The sequence below is a fragment of the Oryx dammah genome, unplaced genomic scaffold (assembly GCF_014754425.2).
Source record: "Oryx dammah isolate SB20612 unplaced genomic scaffold, SCBI_Odam_1.1 HiC_scaffold_9, whole genome shotgun sequence".
Taxonomy (NCBI): Eukaryota; Metazoa; Chordata; class Mammalia; order Artiodactyla; family Bovidae; genus Oryx; species Oryx dammah.
In genome coordinates, this window is record NW_024070193.1 from 42,831,203 (window position 1) to 42,857,522 (window position 26,320).

General features: G+C 47.4%; 1 protein-coding gene across 2 annotated transcripts in view; it reads right to left on the reverse strand.

Moving 5' to 3' along the window:
* SRGAP3 (SLIT-ROBO Rho GTPase activating protein 3) overlaps positions 1–26,320 on the reverse strand; it is a 242,874-nt gene that overhangs the window by 61,474 nt on the left and 155,080 nt on the right. For both annotated transcript variants that reach the window (XM_040245998.1, XM_040245997.1), the window contains exons 4-6: positions 19,761–19,823; positions 5,419–5,604; positions 1,107–1,235 (exon numbers count right to left, since the gene is read on the reverse strand). In XM_040245998.1, the coding sequence (XP_040101932.1) occupies positions 1,107–1,235; positions 5,419–5,604; positions 19,761–19,823 (378 nt within the window). The remainder of the gene's footprint in view (positions 1–1,106; positions 1,236–5,418; positions 5,605–19,760; positions 19,824–26,320) is intronic.

Sequence of the window (26,320 nt, forward strand, 5' to 3'; positions counted from 1 at the left end):
TCAGAGTTTACACCAGGTGGCCCGTATCAGGGGTCCACATCTCCCTCTACTTCCCTCAGTGTTTAACACCTGCCACTTGGCATTACATTTGCCTCTAAAGCGGCAGGGTGATGCAAGTTGAGATTCATGAGAACAGACCCACTGGCTCTTGTGCCCTGTTGCACCTCAGGACCTACAGCTAGCAGGTACTCAGTACAAACTTGGTAAATAAACAAATGAAAGGGCCGTGTGAAAAAGCAAGCTGAAAGGGAGGAAAAAGGAGGGTTCCCGCCTTGGAAGCAGGAACGGTGGGCATTTTGAAGGCAGGGCCAGGCAGCTCCCTCTCTTGGAGGTGGTGATAATGACACTAAGGTGTCCCTTTGCAGCTGAGGGAAGAGTGGTGACTCTGTGACTTCCTGATGGGGTGCACCGGGGCCAGAGGAAAAGGATGCCCTCACAGAGCCTGACCAAGCACCTGCTGGGCCGGATACCTGTCTTCATGAAGACACACCAAGCAACTCCAGCTCCATCACAGCTGACATAGGAGCTGCCCCAAACCTGGTGCTCACAGCATTCCCGCCCAAATCTGGTTGTCCCACCAGTGCGTTCTGCACAGCTGGCGCTCAGGAGCCAGTGTTCCATTTTCCTTTTACTTCAACTGCCTGATTTCTCCCAACATAACATCCCCAAGTGAAGCTGATCTGCGTAATTCTGTCTCATTCATTATTTTCTTCCCTATGTCTGGAGGACTGGACCCCAGGGGTGCTGAACATATAACCATCTTTACAATTGTGGGAAGTCCCCAGGGCATGAACTGTGTACAATCACCCCTCTATCCCTAAAACCAGTAAAGGGCCTGGTGTAGAGGAAGGTGTGCCTAGAAAGTGCACGCTGAACTACAATTGCCCAGCCCAAATGTGCAAGGGCCGCCAGAGGCCCACTCCCACTCGGGGAGGTAGAAGCCACGGGGTGATACTCCTCTCTCAAATGCTCCCTGCCTGTCTCCTCCATCAGGGCTCCCGGGGCCACCATCCACCCCACACGTCAGCAAAGAACAAGGGCCAGCCCTCCCACAGCTGATGACTCTTGCCAGGCAGGTCATCAACACAGACTCCCCAGGAGCTCACGTCGATGAGGTCGGAGACGTCGTGGATGTAGTATTTGCTTATAGCCGCGTTGGTGGCTGCCAGATTCAGCAAGTAGTCGTTCCGGGCCTTGGTGCACTTCAGCTTGTTCTCAGAATATTTTGCCTGCCTCTGGAGGAAGGGAAAAATGGATGTGAGAGCAAAGCCACTGATGGGAGGGATTCGGGATTTTCTACATGGCCAGTATCTGCAGTCAGCCCCTCACATGGCCCTGGGATGCCTTACTCCACGTGCTGGGTAAGATCTAGACCCTGTACTCAAAGAGCTCCACCTTATACCACACGTGTGCAGCTGACAACAGCACTGCTGGGCAAGCTGCAGGCTTTTCCTGGGTTTGCCTGAGCGGAGCGTAACTCACACCTCCAGGGCCCCCTACTCAACCTCCCCCAGAGGCTGCTCAAACCCCGATGATGGCCTGTGAAACCCTCCTGACCCGGCTCCTCTTCCATGTTCCCATCCTTTATGAGACCCTCCTCTGTCCAGCCTTTAGAGGCCAGGTCACTCCGGCCTCTAGACGCAGACTCCTTCCCTCCACATGGCAGGCCATCCTTCCAGGTCCCTGCATGGCCTGCTTCTTAACGTTAGGTCCTCAGCCACGGTCACATGCATCAGTGTCCCCGGCATCTTGCCTGCCCCTTCCCATGCTCTATTCTGCCCTATTTTTCCCATTTATTTAATCTTTATTCAATTTTTAGTGATTATTTTAATTTTTAAAAGACATTTTTAGAGCAGTTTTAGCTTCACAGCAAAACTGAAAGGAAGGTAAAAAGACTCTGGGCATGCCTCCTGGCCCTGACACACTGCCCCGCAACCCTCAGCACCTTCTACCAGGTGGTACATTTGTTACAATTGGTGGACCTATACTTACACATTGCTATCACCCAGAGTCTACAGTTTACCCAAGGGTTCAGTCTTGGTGTATATTCTGTGGATTTGAACAAATGTATAGTGACATGTTTCCATCCCGGCTGGAAAAATCCTCTGTGTGCCACCCGTTCATCCCACTCTCCCACGTAATGGTTGTAAGCACTGATTTTTGTTTTTTAATGTCTCCATAGTTCTGCCTTTCTTAGAATGTCATATAGTTGGAATCATATAGTATGTAGCCTTTTCAGATTGGTTTCTGTCACATGCATTTAAGGCTCCTCTATGTCTTTTCATGACTTGATAGCTCATTTCTTTTTAGTGCTGAATAACATTCCATGGTCTGGATGTACCACAGTTACTTAGCCATTCAACTACTGAAGGACATTTTGGTTGCTTAGTTTTTTTCATGAGTACTTTTCACCACCCTAAAATTGTATTTTTTTACCTCTTTACTAACTTGCTGATTTCCAGTGTACCCTGTGAAGTCAGGGGCTTAATGGTCCCTGTTCATGGCTGGGTCTACAGCACCCAGAACAGTCCCTGCCTATGGGCAGCAGGAAGTGAATGGCACTGGCTGGATGTGAGTGGTGAGGTGAGGTGGGGTGTGGCAGCCAGAGGTGCAATTTTGACCCAGTCTGAGCTGGACTGCTTCCCTGGGAAGCTGCTTCTGTCCTGGACCATCCTGGGCAGGAAGCAAGAATGAGTCCATGGGTTGGAGAGCTGTATCTTTGCCCTCTTCAGAAAGATGAGTCCCACTGCCGAGGAGGAAGACAGCCTCCTTTAAGAAACAAGGCTACTTCCTAGCTAGGCACTCTCAGCCTTCATTCCTGCAGATCACGTTCTCCTGTTTAGCGGAGACACTCCATTGTCAGCCTTTTAATTCTCCTCAGACATCTCTTCTGACCTTTATTCAGGGTCCACTTATTCTTGGAATGTCTAGCAACAAACTTTTGGTAGTCACACCCTGAACCAGCCACACACCCAGCCTCCACAGAGAATTTTGATATTCTTGGCCCATTTCCAGGGGGTTACTATGACCCTGAGACCATTTTCAGCCCTTCATGGACTCATAAAAGTTTATACCTGGAAAGGATATTGAAGATTTCCTAGGTTAATTCATCCATTTTATAGGTGAGGAAATAAACATTGAAGAGAAGTAGGTTGTCCAAGAGCCAAATGATTGATTAGCATACAATCCTGAACTCAAACTTAAGTTTCCAGACCTCTCTAACCAATGCTGTCCCTATTCCTCTATAGGTCCCCTTATGTTGTAGCTCTGTAATTCCCTGCCTGGTTATCTTACTTTTGAAAGTTTATTTCTAGTGTATTCTCAGACATATTGTATCAAAGTATATTCCCAGAATATTGTATCAATACAGCCAGCACCACTATCTAAATTTAGAGTATTTTCATCACCCCAAAGGAAACCCTGTACATTAGCAGTCACTCTCCATTCTTTTCTGCCCCAGCTCCTGACGACCAATAATCTGCTTTCTGTCTATATACATTTGTCTATTCTGGACGTTTCAAATAAACAGAATCATATAACGTGGTCTTTTGTAACTGGTTTCTTTCACTTAGCATGCTTGTTTTCAAGGTTCATCCATGCTGTATCTGTATTCATTCCTTTTCACGGCTGAAGATTCCATTATAGGGATTTACCATATTTTATGCATCAGTTGATTGTTTCTACCCTTTGGTTATTATGCATGAAACTGCTATCAAGTTCCAGGAGTGGAATTGCTGAGTTATATGGTAACTCTATGTTTAACATTTTGAGGAACTTTCAGACTATTTTCCAAAGTGGCTGTACCAGTTTACATTCCCTCCAGCAATGTATGATGGTTCCAGTTTCTCTATATCCTCACCAACACTTGTGGTTATCTGACTTTCATATTTCAGCCACCATGGAGGGGGTAAAATGGTATATCACTGTGCTTTCAGCTTGGGATTTCCTTAGTAAAGAATGATGCTGAGCATCTTTTCATGTACTTATTGGCCACTTATATATGTTGTTTAGAGAAGTGTCTATTCAAATCCTTTGCCCATTTCTTAACTGGGTCGCTGCCTGTTTATCGTGGAGCATATTTTTCCTTGGCTTTGGAAATGACTCTGATATTTTATTTGTCTCTGGTTACTTTTCCAGCTTACCCAGGTCCTGTTGGATTTTATTCCCACTCAATCTCCTATAATGAGAGCTGTAGGATCATATAATCATCAGTCTCACAGAATTAGTCTCATCAGTCTCATAGAATTAGTCTAATAGAAGCCCAAATAAACATCTGATACAATATTTGGCAAATAGAAAAAGCTCAGAAATGTTTACTGATTGTATGGAATGAATGAATGCAGAGAATTCAACAAGAAAATCATAGCCCTTTAAGAAGATAGGAACCTAAGAAGTAACCTAATCTAGGATGAAAAACAGCAGGCTGCACACTGCCCCTTTAAATTCCCTGGCCATGGCAGATGTCATTAACTGATCACCATACTATCTTTAACTAAAGCCTTGAGGGGGCTCACCATCCTCAACATAAGGCTCTGGGTGCATGTGTGCGTGCTAAGTCACTACAGTCGGTCTGACTCTTTGTGACACTACAGACCACAGCCCACCAGGCTTCTTTGTCCATGGGATTCTCCAGGCAAGAATACTGGAGTGGGTTGCCATGCCCTCCTCCAGGGGATCTTCCTGACCCAGGAACTGAACCAGTGTTTCTTAGTCTCACTGGCGGGCAGGTTCTTTACCACTAGCGCCACCTGGGAAGCCCAGGGCTCTGGGTAGCCACTACCAATTGATGACAGTTCATATGAGAAAGGAGATTTGTTGTAATCACTGTCAAATTTTAAAACTAAAGGGTTGTTATAAATGTGGCATCTTTAAAACTCAGCCTGTCTGACTCCAAAACTAGCACTTTCACCATGTCCCACAAAAGCACTTCTCCAGCATCAATACACAAGGATTCTGTATAGCCCAGCTTTGGCCTGGCAGTGGCAATTTCTTCAGAATGATTCTTTAGCTGGTTCCCAGGTGCTGGTTGGTACCCCAGTGCTGCTGCCTCTTCTTGGGACACATTAAGGCCCAGTCAGCACCCCCGGCCACTAAACTGACCTCCAGGGCCGGCTCCACCCACACTAATGCCTGGTGACTCTTGCCAGCAGATGCTCCCTGCACGAGAGTCTCATCACAGTTCAGCTCTCCAGCCAGCTGAGCAGCTCTCCTTCTGCTGACCTTGGCCAGAGGCCTAACAAGTGCTAGCAGAGGCATGGCCAGCCCTGCCTCCACCATGGCACTGTCCCCCCAGGGGAGCAGCTGCCGACAGCATTAATCCACCCCCAGATACTCGGGGTGCAGAGCGGGAGGGCCAGGCTGGAGAGAGCTTGACCCTCCCCTTCCTGCCCTGTCCCAATCCCCAGGGCCTCCGCTTGCCTTCTCTTTCATCTTCTCAATCTTCTTCACAGAGCTGCGGCGCTGGGGCCGGTCCTCATGCCGGAGCAGGTTCATGCTGAGGTCTCCCGACTTGTTGAACTGCTTCTCCTCCTGCTTCTCAGCCTCCTTCAGCTTGCTTTCTGCACTGATGCTCTCTGCGTGGTACATGTGGTAGGTTTTCATGACCTGAGGACACATGAGCGCAGCCAATCAATAGACTGTTACAGCCCAGCATGGGTGGCCCTTAGTGCTGCCAACTCCCTTCCAACTTTGGTGTTCCGGTCAGCTCTGCCCCTGCCCTCTTCCCATGACATGCTCTGAAACCTCTAGGCTCTTCATTTTTATACAAACTGTGTCTGAGGACTGGAGGTGATGACCATCTTCATTAAGGCCTTACTGAGTGCCAGGAATGAACCAGTAAAGAGGAAATTAAAGGGCCACCGCAGCCCCTGATCTTCTAGGGGCTCTGGGAAGTGATGTAATGAACGTGGCCTTCCTCAGCTGGCCCCCCACCCACCCAGCCCTGCCAGCTGTGTGGCTTGCCTCCCATCCCATCCCAGTGTCGTTGGAAAAGGCTCTCCTTAGGTACTCGTGGGATTTCCATGGGATCATCCTTCTTACTTACACGCAAATCATTTTCTGAGCTGTTTCCTTAAGTAAATTTGGCCTGCAAATGGCTCTGTTCCCAAAAGGAATATTATTGGGTAACCTAATAGATATTCTATGCTCTCAGAGATAAACTCATCCTTAGCTACTATAAAATTAATTCCTTTAAAGAAAATTGCACTGTGCTACCCTAATTCCATATAAAGAATTAGATATTGCTATAACAAGGGAATTTTTGAGTCAGAAGAAATTCTACACATCATCTACTCCAACCACCAAGTTTTACAAACAGGAAAACTAAGGTATAGAAAAACAAAGTGGCTTACCCAAGATCATCCAGTATTATCAGTATGGTTTCCAGACTTTTTATCCATGTGATCATCTTAGGAATCAAGATACCAAACACTCCCATCACACCAACAAGATCCCTCGTGCCCCTTTCTGGCCCATCCCCACCACTTACCTCAGCCCCCTGTAGTCACTGATTTGCTTTCTGACACTGCAGACTGGTTTTGTGTGTTCCAGAACTTCATATATATGGACCTGTAGAGTATAAACTCTTCTACAACTACCCTTGTTCACTCAGCATAATTTTTTCGAGATTCTCCCATGTTGCTGCATGTATCAGCTTCCCTGGTATGGCTATACCACAATTTGTTGATCTGTTCACACGTTGATCACTATTTGGATTGTGTATAGTTTCCGGCTATTATGAACAATGCTGCTGAGAATGTTCACATACAATTCTTTCTGTTGATGGATGTTTTCGTCACTCCTAAGTAAATAGGAGTGGAATACAGGGTCATAGAGTAAGTGTAAATGATATACGTAACCACAGTAAAAATTTGGTCTCAGACTTTTAATACTATCAGATCATACTGTCTCCTTCATTCATTACCATTTGCTCAGCAAATTTATTTGAAGCAGCTTTAGAGCAAGCGAGGCCAGTCCTATACCAACAGTATTCTATGTCCCAGTTCCCAACTAGGCGTATACTTTCCCTTTGCAATATCAAGTTTATGATCGTCTTTCTATGCTAAAAAACACAAGAAATTTCTGGAATTCATGGCTCCTGAGCCTTGTTGGTCCTTTTCTCCTGCTGTTTGGACAATTAACAGCAGCTAATGGAGCAGAGGTGATCCCCCAGGGATGGGACATGCTTCTGCCTAACCAGGCTCTTTAAGTAAAAAAACTGGCCAACGTTATTATCCCCTTCCCATCAAAGTCCTGTTAAGTTAGATTATTAAAATGAGATTCTAATAAGATTCTGTGATTCTTACCATGAAATCACAGCATTGATCTGTTGTTAAGGAAGTTTGTCATACATCAGGAGTCAGCAGAGTCAACACCTATTGTAGAGCAGGTTAGGTAAGAATGTGGACTCTGGCCTAAATATCTGGGCTGAATCCTGATGCTGCCACTTACCAGTTGTGTGATCTTGGGCAAGTCACATAATCTCTCTGACCTCTGCTCCCTCATCTATAAAATGGGGATAATAATAGCACCTATCTCATAGGTTTGTGGTGAGACTAAATAAGTTAATTATTTAAGATACTGAAATCAATACCAGCTACACAGTAAAAGCCATGTAAGCATAAGCCACTACCATTGCCACCACCATCTACATGTTTGATTTGGGCTGAGGGTTTGAAAATCTTGAACTTACTTATTTGACTTCAGGAAAATACAAACTCTAGAAAACATTAGCTAATGTGGGAAAAAATGTTATTCTATACCACATTTCTCCCTTCTTTCATCCTGAAAACCTCCCCAAATTTCAAAACAATAAATGAAAACTTGTAGTCAACTTGTCTTTGTGGAACTTGGTGAGAAGACTTCTCTGCATCCGCCCCCCCCCCCCTTTTTTTTTTGCAGTTGCTCTAAAACCTCTAAAGCGGCCCTTCTTGCTGGTTTCATCCCTTCCTTCATCCCCTCCGACTTGTCTAAGCTTACTTCTAAACAACTCAATAGGCCAGAAAGTGTGCCGGATCAAAGTGTTTTCGACATCTAGTGGCCAAAGGCGACGACTGCAGGTTTATGGATGACCAACGTAGTTGCCTACTTCCAACAATCTTTAAGCCATGGCTCCTGGAATGGAACGTGACTCAGAGCTGGGAAGCCTGCTGAAGGCTGTCTCTGGGCTCCTTTCCCATTCTTGAGCCTTTCCTTGACCGCTCCACCTTCACAGACACCACTGGCATCTGTATTCCTGCCCCGTGCTCCTGGTGCTGTTCGTTTCTGAACTCCATTTCCTTTCTGGGTTCAAGAATTCCTGCAAAATCCTTCTTTTTCCCCCCATTTCAGATGCTGAGGTCTGCTATCTCAAGCACTGATTTATCGTGTGTGTTGGGTAGTTCAGAGGAAGAGACAGCATTTCAATTTGCACCTAGAGCTTCCCATCCAATCATTCATGCATCCATTCATCCAAGTGATCAAGGTCAGCATCCCGGCTGGGCTTTCTCAGCCTCCCACATTTTCCTTTGGTTACTTTTCTACTCCTCTTGAACCTGTGATATTTAAAAACTCTGTTCTTGAGTTGGGTATTGGATTCAGTGATGCTTATTACTACATAGCTTAAAATGAAAAATCAAATAAGTTGATAAATAAAAAGGATTGCAGCTTTTCTACCAATTATGAGAATGTGATATGATTCAAGTTTATGATTAATCTGGCAGTGCAAAGCTCACATCCCTTTAAAAACATCTACTGTAGACTGTGTAGAATTGGCTTTTCCTCTACTGCATGAACATACCACAGCCAACTCAATTATTCTCTAATGGCCAATCTCTTAGCAGTTGCCATTGTCAGTAAAAAGCATAAAGATCAATATAAATAACAGTTGAAGTTCATGTTCTCAATTTGGGGAGTTTGTTCATGGATTTTCAAGGAAATTTTTTTTAAAAAAACTGGTTTCACATATATAAATAAAATTAAAGAACACCAAATGTTGATCAAGAGGGGGATGTTATGTACCAAGGTTCATGATTAATAATTTTTAGGGCCACAGAATGTCCCATTTTGGAGAAGGCAATGGCACCCCACTCCAGTACTCTTGCCTGGAAAATCCCATGGATGGAGGACCCTGATAGGCTGCAGTCCATGTGGTCGCTAAGAGTGGGACATGACTGAGCCACTTCACTTTCACTTCCTGCCCTCCATCAAGCCAGATTCCCAGAGTAGTCTCCGAACTGCATTCCCAAAACCCCATGATTGGAGAACACAGCCCAATGACCCTGGGGTCAAACTCTATGTGATTCAATTGGTAATTCCTGATCCCAAGAATCATAGTGAACAGGGACACTTATGTTAGACAGCTGCTACAAGAAAGTTCACCTGGGGACCTCTCTGAAGTGAGTCTATTTATGCCCAGAACCCTCTAGATGCTTCCTTTATTTAATTCATGCCCCTGAAACAGGGGCTTCAGCATGAAAGGCCCTTAGCTCAATGGTCCAGAACAGTCTGCTTAATATTGCCAGTCCAGGAGGTGCTGAATAATATTTAAATTACCTATTACTTCAGACTTTGCAAACCTCTCTTTTTACTACCCATAAGGAGCATTTCAATTAATCCTGGGAGGCAGCAGAATAATAATAATAGCAGCTAACACTTACTGAACACTTACTACATGCCAGGCCTACTTCTAAGCACCTCACAGACATTGATTCACTTATTTTTCACAAAACCCCTATGAGGTAGACTATATTCTGCCTGCTTTACCAACGAGGAAACCACAAAACAGGATGCAAGGGTGCTCTGCACCATGGAGACTCAGGAGACCTGCTTCTGAGACTTGACTCTCCCACCACTTGCCAGTGGCTGTGTGGCAGAGACTTGGACCTCTCTGTGCTGCCTGGCAAAGACCAGAGCGGGGGCTTGCAGAGACCTGGGGAAGCTGTGACCGCAGAGTGGCAGGCTGCCAGCAGAGTGGGTGGGGGGAAGGGAGCAGAGGAGGATGCGGGAGTTCAGTCAAGTCACTGGGACACAGTCTTCAACCTGGGATCTCTGGAAGGGCCTCAAAGACACCCAGAGGCTTACTGCCAGATGGGAGTTCAATTTCCAGCCCTCGAGATCCTATCAGGGACAGCCTTTCAGAAGTCTAGCACAGGTTGAGAAGTACTAGGCAGGGATATGTAAGTGGAGACCACTGTTCTTGGCCCCAAATCAGTTTCATAGGTTCTCAGAGATGCTCCAGAAACCTTGATATATTATCCTGTCACTGAAGGAAACTGAGGCCCAGAAATGGCAAGTTTGGGGCCTAAGTCATACAGCAAGCCAGATGGCAGGCTGTCAATATTTCCTCTTCTGGTGATCATGCTGCCTTTGCTCTGCACGCTCTGCCTCCTGCATCTTCCCAAAACCTCAGATCATGAAAATGCTGCTGCTAAGTCACTTCAGTCGCGTCTGACTCTTATCGACCCCATGGACGGCAGCCCACCAGGCTCCTCCGTCCCTGGGATTTTCCAGGCAAGAGTACTGGAGTGGGGTGCCATTGCCTTCTCCAGATCATGAAAATAGGAACGTATTATCTGCACAGTTCTTCAAATCCATATTTAGATGCAAAAGAAGGCAAAGGCAATCTGGAAGTTCACATCATTAATAAAGGGACAGGCTGGGGCAGGATAAGGATCAGTTTTTAGAAAAAAAAGGTTCTCAACAATGCAATTCTGTGTACGTGTCCTCCACCCAACAGGAAGGGCCATCCCTGGGCCACGCAAGAGTTGTGAACGAAGTGAGACCCTGGGCCAGAGCATAACAAAGACATCCTTAAGGAAAAGAGAAGTACCCAAACTTCAGTCTGACCACCACACTCTGTGCTGCTTACGTTCTCTGCAGAACTTCTAATCACTGTCTTATTCATTTTGCACATTTATAAACTGTCTCACCCAACTCGAGTGCAAAGTCCATAAGGGCCAAGACACTGTCCATGATCATAATCCCTGTATTAGAGCAGAGATTGGTACCCAGCAAGTATCAGTGTATATCTGCATGAATAAATGAATGACAGCTAGATGGCTGGCTGGATAAAGTGGTGGCTGGATAGGTAGATAGGTGGGTGGGTGGAAGGATGCATGCAAAGATGGACAGATGGGTGGCAGGTGGATGAATGGATGGATGGCTAGATGAATGAGTGAGTAAGTGGAAGGATAGGATGGACGAGGATAAAATAGAGTTCGATTGCCTTTGCTCTAATGAATATATCATCTTTGGGGGTAGGGCAACAGCTACACCTTCAATTGTTAAATATTTATTGAACAGCTCATGATGGGCCTGGTACTGCACTTTGGACCTGTACAAGGAAACACTACAATGTATAAGACAGAGACAGTCTCACTGAATACACACTCTAGCAGGGAGACAAACAATTATGCAAGTGATTATCACAGCATATGAGAAGTGCTATGATGAGGACAGTAAGGGCTGTTAAAGGCTTCTTAGAGAAGTGATATCTAAGCTAAACCTTGAAGGAAGAGCAGCTGTCAGATGGGTGAACAGGGTGTGGAGTGGGGGAGGATTGTTCCAAACAAAGGGAGCAACGTCAGTATTAAGCCCAGTAGAAACCTGAGCCAAACAGGTTTGAGGAACAGCTTATAGGTAGAAGAACACCAGGTGCTTGTCTGAAAACCCGCCAACGGAGCCACTTTCTTCTCCTGCTGAGCTTCTCCCCCTCAGCAGACATCTGCTGTTTCTCTCTGCCGAGGATCATCCAGTCCTCCTGGAATGCCTTCTTGGTTTTCTTCCCTTCCACCGTTCTCAGCCCATGTGGTTCAAGGGAAACCGACACTACCCTCCAATCCTTGCATGTGGGCCGGAGACCCAGGGCTGACCTGTCAGTAAACATGATGTTAATCTGGCTGCAGCGATGGGACCCCCAGCCTGGCCAGTTAGAAACAGCCCTGGGGCTCTGCTGGCGACAGGGGAAGGCAGTGTTTGCTGTCCACTAGGAGGCGCTAAGCTGATAGGACGTGAGCCTGCGGGGGTGAGGATGGGGGGGATGGACGTGGGCCAACTTTATCTCCACAGGAGAGAAGCCTCCTGTAGAGAAAAACACCACCAAATGAGGGAGGGGATGGTGGAAGGAAGGAAAGAAGGAAGGGAGGGGGAAAGAGAGACAGAAAAGAAGAAAAAGGGAGAGAGGGAATAAGATAAAATGGAGGAGATGTCGTTCTGCTGCCTTTGCTCTGGTGAGTATATTGGTGGGAGGGGGGGCAGCTACACTTTCAATCATTAAGTATTTATTGAACAATTTATTATGTGCAGGCACTATATACCAGGTGCTGCAAATCCTACTGTGCGGAAGACAGATAGGGTCTCTGCCTTTAGATTACATACTCTGCTGGGGAGAAAGACAATGCAATTAGTGGGTTGGCCTCTGAGACTCAGTACGGTGCCATTTCTACGTGTCAGGCTGTCCTGGCTTTCTCTCTTGCTCCTGAATGAGTCCCAAAAGGCAGCCTTCCTTCCCCACTAGGTTTCCCACCACCCAGATCAACCCTGGCCCCTCCTGGCCAGACTTAGTGTCTGACTCACACTGACTGGCTTAACAGGGGCTACTCATCTCATGTCCTGGCTTCCTGCTTCTGTGCCTCCCTCTCCACCCAGGAAACTCCACTGTCATTCAGCTCCAATCCATTTCTTCTCCGCTCACGCCGTGTCCATATCCCTGCTGACACCTGTCACAGGGCTTCACCATGACCCATCCTCTGGACACACGGATCATCAGTAAACGTCAGCTATGTGAAGGAATGTCTCCATGGGAGAGCTGAGGGGGTGGGGAGGTTGTCTAGAGGGAAACATTATTGCCCTCATTCTTCTAAGGACCACTGCCAGCCCTAGATGACACTGGGCACACACCTGGCCAACAGGCTGTGACAGTCCGGCAGGGCCTGCCCTGCCCTGAATCAGAGCCGTGCCCTGGTCTCCTTCCCAGGGCGGCATGAAGAGACAAGCCTGAGAAGATCCTCAGAGTTCCTCTAGCTTTCTGCCTTCATCCTGCAGATGTGGAATCAAGGACCAAGGCCCAGCTAACTTGCACTGCATCAGGGTTTCCCAAAGTGTGCAATGGGAACTACTTACTTGTGTTAGAGAAGTGATTTCAGGTGTTACAGACATGTTATTAACTCTTTTTAGTTCTCTTGGAATCCTGATTATATTAGGGGGAAAAACTCAGCTTGGTGCTCTCATATCTAATGCCTGCCTTGGAGGCAGCAGCAAGAATTAATATTGGAAGGGACAGTTAGGGAGTTTGCGATGGACATATACACACTGCTATATTTAAGATGGATAACCAACGAGGACCTACTGAATAGCACAAGGAACTCTGCTCAGTGTTATGTGGCAGCCTGGATGGGAGGGGAGTTTGGGGAAGAATGGACACATGTTTAGGTATGGCTGAGTCCCTTTGTTGCTCATCTGAAACTATCTCAACATTTGCTGATCACTATACTACAATATAAAATAAAAAGTTTTTTAAAAAGAATTAACATTGTTTTTTCTCCATTTAGCTAATGGAAACCTTCTGTTATGCCAGTTTGTTTTCATTCACTAATGTGAAGTGTCATTTCCTTCCAAAATAAATATATATAAGTGTGTGTGTGTGTGTGCGTGTGCGTGTGCGTGTGCTCGGCGCTCAATCATGTCCAGCTCTTTATGGTCCCATGGACTATAGCCTGCCAGGCTTCTCTGTCCATGGAATTGTCCAGGCAAGAATACTGGAGCAGGTTGCCACTTTTTTAATATACGTGTGTTTATATAAATAGTTGAATGTATTTATGTAAGCAACTTCTGTGAATAGACTTGGAGCAGGCCCTGACACTCCCCCACTGGGTGGCCTTGGGCTGGCTACCTGGTCTTTCTGTGCCTCACACCGCTTGTCTCTAAAATGGGGTGGTAACAGCACCACCTACCTCAAAAGTGAACTGGGAATGAAAAGAATTAAGACACTGGACATTGAGACCCATTTCTGGCATGTGATAAGCACCATGTAAGAGTGGAGGCTCTAACTACTAATGAAATGAAACAATCTCCAAAACATAACTATAATAGCAAAATGCAGAGCAAGATGCATAAGGCCCAGCTGGTGTCCCTCGTGCAGGATACGTGTGTCCATGTACCTTGATGATGAATTAAATATCTCTCCAAGGAGTTACCCGCTGAACTAGAAACTAATAACTGGGCATGTATGGGAGGAGGGGGAGAGGTGGGTAACAGGAGACACACTTATCACTTGGTACCTTTTTGTACTGTTTAACTATCAGGGATTTTCTCCATAGTGCATGCATTATCTATCGCTAACTTTAAATATTCAACAATTCTTTACAAATGGTCTCTCTGGCTCCAGCATGAAGGATGGGAGGATGGGAGATGGGAGAGCAGTCAGGAGGTGGCTGAACTTTTTTAGGCAAAATATGCTCTGAGCTCGAGCTAGCCTAGTGGAGCTGTAGGCAGGAGGAGAGAGGGAAGGAAAAATGAAAAATATTTATGCTTCACTTTCATAAACACACAACGGTTTAACACTGATATTTGCCAGGCACTGTACTATGCTCTATGCCACTCACTCATGGAATCCAGAGGATGAGGTGGTGAATCCCCATATTCTAGGGGGCTGAAACTCAAAGGGTTTGACAAGTGACAGGGCCTGGAACCCAGGTCCATTTGGTTCTAAAAACCTGTATTCTTTTCAGTACACACGGCTGCTTCTCCACAAATTAATTACAACAAGGAGAGGCTGTGTTTTTTTTTTAAGAGTTGATTTAAAGAAAACCATTAAGTAAATGGCACAGGGCCCAATGGCATGATGAAAGCACGGTGGTTATACTTCAGTGATGACAGATGTCAATCCAGAAAGACACACAGTGAGGCTGGCATGGAGCTGAGGCCAGAGCCCAGGCTGCAGGATCCCGCCTCAAGCTCTCTCTACTACTGCATCCCTGAGAATGGTCATCGATATGGAGACAGGGAGACGCCACTGCAAAAACTTATCTGAGGGCCCAGAATTGATTTCACATGCCTAAGCCCAGTGCAAATCAAATAGAAGATGGAGTAAGTAAAAGGTAGAGCCCATCTGTTACTCCAATCAGTGTGCACCTGTCACCAGCAGTGGGCTCGTGTGGATGCTCCTCAGGCCCCCTGCACGTCGCCCTGAACCAAGTCTCAGGGCCCCGCTAGCAGTGCTGGGCTGGGAAGGCCGACCCAGCAGCCCTGCCTGGGGGAGCCTCAAGCAGAGCTCCTGAGCCCAGAGGAGGGGCCAGGTGACAAGACGCTACAACATTTGTCAGTGCAAAGCACAACAGGTGCATTTTGTGATATAGAACTACAGAAAATCTGAACATATTTTTAGCTGAACAACAAGAACAGAATGTGTTGTTTCTGTTCTGTTTTGGCTTTGCTTCTTCCAGAAAGACTGGCACACTGGCCCACCTTCTCGACCCCTGCCCTTCTTTCCTCCCAGGCCAGTACATGATGAGCAAGAGCAATACTGCGTCAGGCTGATGGGAGTCCAGGGGAAAAGAGGTGAGCTGTGACGTGGGCTGTGCATGTGTGTGCGCGTGTGCCCTGGCATGTTTTAGAAGGAAGGGCACCTCAAGGTGATGAGGACTAGGCAGAGGGAAGCCTTGTCAAGTGAATGAATGAAGCAATGAACAGATGAAGTAACAAAAATGCCCAGCCCCGCAGTCTTCTCTGTGTCCTTCCTGATCCCAGATGGGGACAAGTCTTTTCCCTAAAGTGGGAGATGGGCGACTGTAAGCATTCATCTCAATCATCATTATGCCCTTACTATCTCTTCTATAAAACATTACAAGAAAAATACATGGGGTTCCTGGACAATCCTTTCTCGACATCATTTCCTTTTTAGTCCCTGTGGTCATGACTCGGGCTGGGGGAGGAGGGACCATCTAAAGGCTTGTATAACCAGGCATGGTAACCTTAAAGAAATCCCCAATGACAGAGCGTGGAACGGGGGTCCAGAGTGCCCTCAGTAGCGGGGTGCTTCGGTAGATTGTTTACGAAGCTGGCCACGGCAGTGGCTCGATGGCCTCAGGGAGATCACTTTGCGTTGGCACTTCAGAAGAGGTTTACCTCTCCACCCTACAACTGTGGACTTGGCTGTGCGGTTTGATTTGGCCAATGAGCTGTCAGCACATGTGACACAAAGGCTTGAAACCCCACTGCTGTTTTCCCATTTGCAGCTCTGTTTTTTTTTGATTGGTCAGGAAATTGTAGCCATATCACTGGCTCCAGTGGAACCCAGCCCAAATCGCCAATCCACAGAATCATGAGCAAATAAAATAGTTGTCATTTTCAGACACTGAGTTTTGACATAACTTGTTACACAGTCATTGATAACTTGTTACACAGTCATTGATAAAGCCTTAAGCAAGGCTTTATTTCTTTGTGCCTCAGTTTCTTTATCTGTAAAATGTGTGTTAATTAAATGATACATATAAAGTATCTGCTGCTGCTGCTGCTGCTGCTGAGCCGCTTCAGTCGTGTCCAACTCTGTGCGACCCCATAGACGGCAGCCCACTAGGCTCCCCGTCCCTGGGATTCTCCAGGCAAGAACACTGGAGTGGGTAAGTATCTAAAAGTGTGAAATACATTCTGGCCATGGTTGTTATTACTATCCTTGTTTTGACAATAAGGAAAATGAGGTCCAAGGATGATATTTGACTTGGCTGAGCTGGGAGGTCGTGCAGCAGAAACTCAAACCCACCTGCCCCTGTAATATTTGCTCTGCTACGATCCTATGTTGTCTCCCCTACTGAGAATTCCTTTTCTCTTCCTCTCTATCTGTCTGCTGTCTGTTTGCTTTCCTACTATCTAAAGGCACTGGGCTCAGAACACCCTGGATTTCAGTAAGCCACCGGGAGCCAGCCCTTCACCTTCTGAATCCGCAGTGAGTGTCTCATGAATGCCCACACTCCCCCGTTATTACCTCACTCAGCTAGTCTGTACCGACTGCCTTCTAGGTGGCAGCACCACCCTCGGGGACAGCAGTGGGGACACTGCAGAGAACTTGGAGCCATCCCCGGGGACCCCCAGTCTAGGCGCCTTCCCTCCGAGTCCACATATCCAGCACACACTAGGCTCTGACTAGTTCACAAGCTTACTAGCATCTTCCTGTGCAGGTTCTAAACTCCTTGTAGACAAAACCAGTTTCTTTCATTTATTCACGGATCCCTCCTTCCATCCTTCAATAAGTACCCTGGGAATAAGAGGGATGTACAAGACACTTCAAAGACCAGCTCTTGAAATGCTCACAGCCTGCTGCTCTTCCTCCGGTGGTGCTAAGAACATAGAAAGCAGTCCCAAATATCTGAATTTAAGTGAATTTCTGGTCAACGATGGAAAACTCAGTACAGACAACAAATGCCCTGATGGGGGTGGGGGTGCTGTGGGCACTGTCAGGGTCTCACTTTTCTGCAGCAAGTGGCAAAAGGAAAGAGTGGGGAGGGGCTGCCCCTCCCTTCCCCATCAGTTCTGAGGCCATTGAGAGGCAGCTGGGAGATTGGAAGAGGGACCAACCTGCCCATCTGGCCTGTTTGTCTAATACCAAGGGCATGCACTTCTGTCCAGCCACCCTGCCCCACGGCCAGCAAGGACACACGTGTGTAAGCATCACCCTCTTGGTGCCTAACAACTGCCTGCCCGATCCAGCCCACAAAGTGGAGAAAGCTCCTATTGCCAACCCGAGTTTCACTGAGAGCTGAAGTAGCCAGGTGCGATCTGAGGCTTTGGGGGTCAAGTATAGTGCTTCTCACCAAGATCTGACTCCAGGGAGTGTATATGCCAACTGAACAGACAGGGGAGAGAACTTCAAGATAACACAAGGAGTTTTTTAAAACAGGCCCAGAGGTGACGGCTTTCTTAAGGTTGTGGAGCTCGGTCTGGGTTTGCAAACTGAGTATGACACAAGTAAGTATAAGAGGAAAGAGGGCAGCTGTAGGCAGGGGGAATAACAGGGGTGAAGGAGCCAAGGTGGGGGGAATTGGGGGTGAACAGAGAGCACCCAGGAGGGGCGCCCAGCAGAAGCCCAGAGGAAAGCTTCGAGATCTGAGTGGGAGCAGCCAGGGTCCCAAATACAGACTCAGGTGCTGGACTATGCTGGAATACCATGGAGGTGAAGTGCCTGAGAAACAGGAAAAGGTCCTGGATGGAGAACAAACCCTCTGCAGAGAAACATTCCATCTGGTTCCCGGTCTCGCCCCTTCGTCACTATGCTTCCCCGCCGCAGGAACGCACAGCCTGCCTCACCCTCACATGCTCTAAGGAGGTGGAGACAGTGTGAGAGAACTGTGGGCTCCAACACGCTGTGCCTCTGGGCTCTCTTTCTTCTGGGTGTTCTTCACATATCTTCTCTTTTGTTCTCACAACGGGCTAAATAAGCAGGCATTGTTACTTCTGCCTATCAACTGGATCTGAAGCCAGGTGTCCGGCTCCAGAGTCTGTGCTGTAAACCACGAGGTGGTTCTCCCCCACAGTCCCAGCTGCCTCAAAGTCAAGTCCTGTTTTCTTCATCAGCAGTGCCTCTTTTCACCCGAAGCAATGATCTAATTAAAAACTGTCAGGGCTCAAATTTTTCTCCTTAACTTGGAATCATAGAAAATATGTGTTTCGACGTTGGTAGACCAACCACTAGGAAGTCTCATCCCCATTTTTCTGATTGGGAGACTGAGGCCCAGAAGAGGAAATGCCTGGCCCAAAGTCTCATAGCGGGTTGGAGCCTAGGCAGGACTTGCTATCTGAAGTCCAGGCTCTTGGGCAAAGGCTCTTAGCCCCTGAGGGGTCCACCAGCTACTAATCACACAGGATGTGGACTGAGAAAGATAACAATATCAATGAGAGGGGCCTTCTCACAGCCTGCTCTTGGTCCTCTCATACCAGGGATTTTCATATATAATTTTAGCCTCAGAATCCTCCCCTTTTAATGAGACACTTGATAAGAAATCTGCACATACTTAAAACATAACAATTTGATTCCAGCCTGGTGGCCTTAGGGGTGGAAGTCCTGTGGTTCTGTCTGCTGGGCCTCCCCACCCCGGGACTGTCCCTGGGGCTCTCACTCCTCCCCAAGGAAGCCCATGGCTCCTCAAAGCATAGGCTGTAACTTCCAGCACCATTAACCAGTGAGCTTGTGTTCCCCATTCTCTCACCTTCTTGGATTCTAACACCCATCCCAAATCCAGTTAGATCTCAAGCCCAAGCAGGCAGCATGGTTAGTTCTGGGCCAAACTGTGCACATTCTGAAATTATTACCTGGAGATCCCTGAGATGGCAAGGCATGCTTATCAACCCCATCCCGGCCTCATGTGACCCTTCGAATAGTGCTCCATTTTGCAGATGAGAATACTGAGACCCAGATGAGCTCCACGCCCCACAGTCAGTAAGAAGTAGGCCTCAGCTTCTTCCTGTCCTACCTGAGCCTGGCTCTCCCTACCTCAGCTTGGCATCTTCTGCTTTGAAAGGTAACATGTTCTCATGGCTGGCAGGTAATCGGAATCTCTGTGAACTTTTACACACTAAATGTGCCCAGGGCCCCTCCCCAGATATTCTGAAACAGAAGCTGGGGCTGTGAGCCATTTTATCCCACCCTGATAATCCTGCTGTCACTCGGGCAAAGGACAGAGCAAAAGGTCCCAGGGTTACCCCAGACCACTGGTCAGCCTCCCTTCGGTGCTGGGCATGGAAGCAAAGGAGGCTCAATCCCAAACAGTAGCAGAACCCAGGGTGAGACTTACTGTGTAGAGCTCGTTGGTGACCTTCAGTAGCTCCTCATGCATCTGCAGGCCAATCTCCTTGCTCTGTAACATGGAAGAACAAAAGTCAAAGGGGCAGAAGGGTGCTGGCTGCACTGACCAACTTCCTTTTCAACACAGAAAGGGCAGCAATACTTGGGGTCGTGCGAGAAGGGGTACAGAAATCCACATAAACTTCACTGACCCAGATCTGAATTCTTCAACTCATCTCCATGAAACAAATCTCTGAGAGGGAGACTCCTTACAACAGGAATTCCAACTCCTTACAATCTCTCAGAGAGAGACTCCTTACAACAAGAATTCCTGGACCATGTAAGCTCTATATATCACCTCCCTACCTTGGTGATTCTCAGGGACATCATACTAAAAATTCTGAGGAGCTCCACAGCCAATCAACCTGTTCATCTTTCTGTAATCCTGGATATCCTAAGCTGATGTGGTCAGAATGTGTGTCCCTAGCTCAGCATTCCTTAACATCTCATGAGACTGGGGTTCCAAAGAACCTGGTTTAACAAATAATTATCTAGCCTTTCAATTCAGTGAACACCCCAAGTAAACAGAGAGTCCACTGGAGCATGAGGCAGGGCATATGGGTTCTAGCCTGGCTGCATCACTGCCTGGCCCCATGGCCTTGGAACTGAAGTTATTGAATCTATAAGATACATATATATATATATAAACTTTTAAAAGTTGCTTGAACAAAATGAGACAGGTTTTCTTACTACAGAACTTTTCAGAGGCTTTCATCCCCTCATGTGCATGGACTTTCTAAGGCAGGGGGGCATACAGCATGCAAGTGTAGTTGACCTCAACCCAAACCACAAGGTGACATATATATTTAATACATTGAGGGACACAAGTCAAAGAACAATGAACAAATAATTTCCAGGTCCTCTCCAGCCTGAAGAGTCCAGGATTCTGTTATTTTGTGTATTATTATTATTATTACTACAGTCAGTCAAGTGTTCTGCATCCAAGGATTCAACCAACTGTGAACTTAAAATATTTGAAAAAAAAGAATCTAGAGAGTTCCCAAAAGCAAAGCTTTGATTTGCGTTGTGTTGCTAGCTATTTACACATAATTCTATTCACATAGAATTGATAACTATTAACATGGTCTTTACATTGTATTAGGTATTGTAAGTAACCTAGAGATGATTTAAAGTGTATGATTTAGAGAATGTACATCTTTATATGCAGATGCTATGCCATTTTATACAAGGATCTAGCGCATCTTTGGATTTTGGTATCCACTTGGTGGGGCGGCGGGGGGGCGGCGGGGGGGGGGCGGGGGGAGGGGGCGGTGTTGATGGTCCTGGAACCGAACTCCCCATATTGCTGGATGACTGCATTGTCATTATTATTTGAGGGGAGGGAAAATGCTCTCCCTGTTTTCCCAGGCCATCATGTGAAACTTCCATACTGACAAAGGGAGCTCTGCCCCTTGAGAGCAGAGCCCTCCTGTCCTTTCTCTCAGCTTCCTCGGCCTCCAGCATGGTCAGCAACTGACTTGCAGAGACCAGCCTTCCTCTAGTTCCTGCAGAGATCAGAGCCCCGGACTCTGGGGTCGCTAGGAAGGTTCAGCACCAGACATCATGCCTTCCTAGGCTCTGCTTCAGGCCCGTCTCATTACCCTCAGCTTCTAGGCCTGGCAGGGCCAAGAATCACCTCTCCAAAGGCAGCCCTTACAGGTGTCAGATTTCCTAACAGAACAAGAGCTCTGGGGCAATTCCAGAGATCTGTTTAGACGTCCCTCCAGCTCTGCTGACTAAAGCAAGGGGATCCAGTGCATAAGCTCAGGACTATCTCAGCAGAATGTTCTGTGTAGAGCTCCCAGGGAACCTCCTGTCACATCATGGGCATCTATAGAGGCACCCAACAAGCCGTTCCCATCTCCTTCCACTCTCCCTCAGTCTCAGCAGCTGCCTCAGTTTCTCCTGAAGCCCCTCCCCCTGACGTTTGCTTCAGACTCTCTGACACCCCTCAGTGACCTCCTCTTGGTCTGGCCAACACTTCTGACACCTAAGACTTCGTTTCTTATGTATTTATTTTTATGATATAACTTTTTGTTAGGTAACAAGTGCACATGGTTAAAGAAACTAACTCTAACAGCCAGCAAAGTAAAAAGTGAAAAATAGGTCTCTTGAGTTCCTAGAACCCCACTCAGAAGCACCTACTATTAAAGGTTTCTTCTGGTGCCTTCTAGAAACAGTCTATGAATATACACACATACAGCAGGATAGCATATGTTCTCTTTTTAATATAAATGAAAGTAATCTACACAAGCTTTTGCATCTTGCTTTTTTCCACCAAACAATATATCTGACAGTTTTTTTTCCTTGACAGGCCATGTAGCTCTTGCATTCTCCTTTTCTATTAATAATAGCGCTTGGGGTTCCATACACCAGATATGTCATAACTAATTAACCAGCCGGTTGTTTCCAGTCTCTTAATATTCCAAACAAGGATGCAGTGAACATCTCTGCACTCTGTCACTGTGCACATGGGCAGGGACCCTTGTCAGATAAATTTCCTGAAGCAGCTCTATTGGGAAGAGTCTGGCCTTCTCAGCTCTGCCCCAGCCAGCTTCCCACGCACTGCTGACTTCAGCTCCCAGTTCTCAGTGAGTGGCAGCCATGTCATCACCTCCACGGCCCTCTCTTGGGCTCTGTCTGCACGACCCCAAAGACCCTATCTTCAGCTGTTGCAAAACAGTATCATGTGGACGACTCCCTCATCACATCAAATTCAAATTATCCAGAAGAAAATGTGTGATGTTTCCTCCATCTCCTCAGGTTCAGTCAATGGGATAATATCTTCCCAGACATGGCGACTGGAAATTTGGAGCTATTTTTGACACTTTAAAAAAATTCCTCCATCCTCAATCCAACTTGTCACCGCATCCTACCATCAAACTGCCCGGTACTTTGTTCTCTGCAGCAGACAATGCCAGCTCCCTCCCAAGCCTCCAGTCTTGCCTTTCCTGCTTCCTAACAGAGCCATGAATTTGGCCCTGTGTTCATCTCTCCAGCCAAGTTCTTTCAAGGACATAGCCTACCCCCTCCCGACTCAAGATGGTGCATTCTGTATGTGTTGTTAGTCCAGGGGTGAGCATGTGACAACTGCCTGGAAGAGGACTGAGCAGGTGGAGGGGAAGTTTTCAGCTCTTCTGCTGAGTGGTAGCAAAAGTGCCGGGAGCCTCAGTGGCTATCAGCAGACCTCTTAGGACCAGGAGAGGAAGCAGCTACGGGTGGCAGAATGAAAACCTAAATCCTAATGACCTCCCTGAACCCACAGGCTATCTCCTGCAGAACTTCCACTTTTGTGGCTTCACTAGTTAAGTTATTTAAAAGCTGCATTTGCTGTCACTTGCAGCCCAAAGCAACCCACATTTTCCACCCCCAGTCCCAGAGCAACCAATGGCATCACTGCAGGGCCCAGATTCCTGAAGCTGCCCCTCAACAAACCCTGACTCTAGCCCCCAATTCCCACGCCCATCCCAGTGTCACTTCCTAGAAGAGTATTTTACTGTGTTCCTCCCAAGCTGCCTCAATGCCTATGGGATCGAGACCCAGCTCTTTAGCTTGACTTTAAAGGCTCTGTGTGACTAGCGCAGGGTGGTGTGCTTGTGTGCTAAGTTGCTTCAGTCGTGTCTGACTCTTTGGGACCCCGTGGATCATAGCCCACCAGGCTCCTCTGTCCATGGGATCTCCCAGACAAGAATACTGGATTGGGTTGCCATGACCTGCTCCAGGGGATCTTCCCGACCCAGGGATCAAACTTGCATCTCCTGCACTGGCAGGCAGGTCCTTTAGCATTAGTGCCACCTGGGAAGCATAGTTACTAGGTGGAGAGGGCTCAAACTCAGAGCCAAAGAGACGGGGATTGGAGATAGGATGTTAAAAACCGTTTAACCTCTCAGCACCTCTGCTTCCTCACCTGTAAAAGGAGTGCCTGTTACTGCCCTTCTTTGCACTTATAATGGGAAGCATAGTGACCTACTTGTTTATGCACTTGTCACTTGTTTTCCCCATTTGAAGGTAAACCCCATGAGGTCAAAGAGACTTTCTCCCTGATGATAGATGCTCAGATCCCCTCGTTGCTGGGACCACTGGCAGCAGACAACCCCCCGGCTGAGAGCATGCTTCAGTGATGGCATCAGAGGGCATGGTGACAAACCCTCCAAAGACTGACGCCTCATCCAAAGATATGGGGCGTAGAAACCAGTCTCTCCTGTTTCAACCTGGACAGCTTTAAAGGGCTGTTCTATCTTTAGAACTCCTTTTAGGGCTGGCTAAGACTTTGAGTAAGACTGTCTGCATCACAGCCTGACTTCACTCTGCTCCCTCCTCCTCCCTAGGGGTGGATCCCAAGTATCTCCCTGTTAAATTTATCTGCTGTTAAATTTAGGCCTCAGAGTCAGTTTCCCGGTCCCCAGCTTGCAGTGTCTCACTTTGCCACTCTTCCCGCGATGCCACAGAGCCTGCCACCCAGTGGGTGCTCATTAAATACGCTTGCTGAGTGAACCTATGAATGAACGTAGTGACGATTCCGCTAAGCCTTACTCTCTTGTGCATAAACATGGAACGATGCCATGGTGTCATGAAGTCCTTGTGAGGCTGGAAAGAGGTGACACGTATGGCAGCACTGGTATCATACCAGACACAGGTGAAGAGCTTGGGAAATCATGTTACAGCCTGAATCAATACCCACTGGATGCCAGGGGCAATGTGAAAAGGTTGCCCAGGAAAGGAAATTCATAACTTAATTTTTTAGCAACTCTTCCCAGTTTGGTGGGATCAAGGGTCAAGAACCAAAATGGCATGATGTGGAAAAGGCTTCAAAAGAGTGAAAGAGGTGATATGGGATGAGGGGATAAAGAGGCTGGAGGGACCACCTCACCTTGCATAGGTGGCCAGAGACGGCATTCTAGGCAAAGGCCACAGCCTGAGCAAAGGCATATTCCCCAGGAACATGGGAAAGTATGGTTTGCCAAGAGAGGAGCATAACAACAGAAGAACAGAAGACATGCTTGACATGGAGGCTGGGCCCGATCACAGAGGCTGACAAAGTGGATCCGGGAGCCTCTGAAGGTTTGCAAGCAGGAGTGTCTGATGGGCAGTCTGTGCTCTTTCAAGAAGATGAAGCTGTGGGTAGATGGAGGGTGGGCTGGATGGAGGCAGTAAGTTTCCAGAGGGAAACTGCCTGAGTCTCTGCTCTCTCCCCATCAGCACCAGCCTGGGTGGGACTGGCCACAGTGAGTGCTCAGCCAATAGCTACTGAACTGTGAAGGACTAAAGGCATTTTATTTTTTATGGTTGGGTTTTGTTGGGAAAGGAAATAGTCTCAACTACAGTTCCAGATACTACTGAATGAGAAACCCAAACCAAACATTCCATCATGAATGAGAGGCCAAATCCCTGATCATCCCTGGCAAACATCACGCCCAGCCCTTGGGGACCCCAGGGGCAGTGTATTCACACTCTCTGTCCACATTTCTCGCAAGACTTTCATACCTATAGAGGCTGGGGTGGTGCGTTGCTTCCTTCATGCACAGGAAGTATGCAGACTGTAAAATATTATTATATTGGACCAGCTCAGGTTCAACCACAGCAGCCCTGGTTCCTTGGGGTTGGAAGGACAGAGCCCTGTCTCTTTGACCCCAAAGTCTGTAAAATCAGGTGGCAGGTGGCCCTAGCCCTGCCTCTTTTTTTTGCCCACGGCGAAGGACAGTTAAACTTCCCTTAGGACCAGATAACTCTGAAGGGGGTTGGGGAGCTGTCCTGGGCTTAATTATAAGATGCTTAGCAGCTTTCCTGGCCTCTTATCTCTAGATGCCATAAGCACCCTCTACCCCAATCCCAAGATGCAACAGTACAAATTATCTCCAGACATTGCCAAACGTTCCCTGGGGGGACAAAATCACCCTGGGTGGAACCACTGCCCAAGGGCTCCAAGTGGCAGCCTCTCTGGCCTACAAATGTGTTTTATTTGGCCATTCAGAGTGTTCAAAAAACCTGACTCTTCCCAGCATTTAAAAATAAAAAATTCTCCTTACATGTCCAGATTTTCAGCTTCTCTTGCAAAACTAAAAGATCCAGAGAGGCTGAGCTCCCCAAATTGGAGAACAGGGGCCCCTCTGGATGGGTCCTGCTCTCCGGTTGGCCACAGAATCTCCACTCATTTGTCCATTTGAGTTTATGACCCAGAAACCAGTGGGGTCTCCCTGGGGTGGCTGTCTGTATCCTCCTGGTGCTCATCCAGACAGCCATTCCAGAGCTACCGAATCTGAACCTGTGAGAGGATCTTTACACAAGCACTCTTCTTGTGTCCCCACCTCTGAGAGCTGCCGAAGGGTCTGCTTCCTGAGAATGAACCTCCTGACTCCCCTGTGGACCCCAACACCACTGCCTTTGTAGAATCCCACACCCCTGAACCCATCTTCCTGCTTGTACTACTGTTTCCTGGAGCAGGTCCTCACCTGCCTTCAGTTTGATTTACATAAGCATTTGTTGAATGGCCTACTAGACACCAGCCTCCAT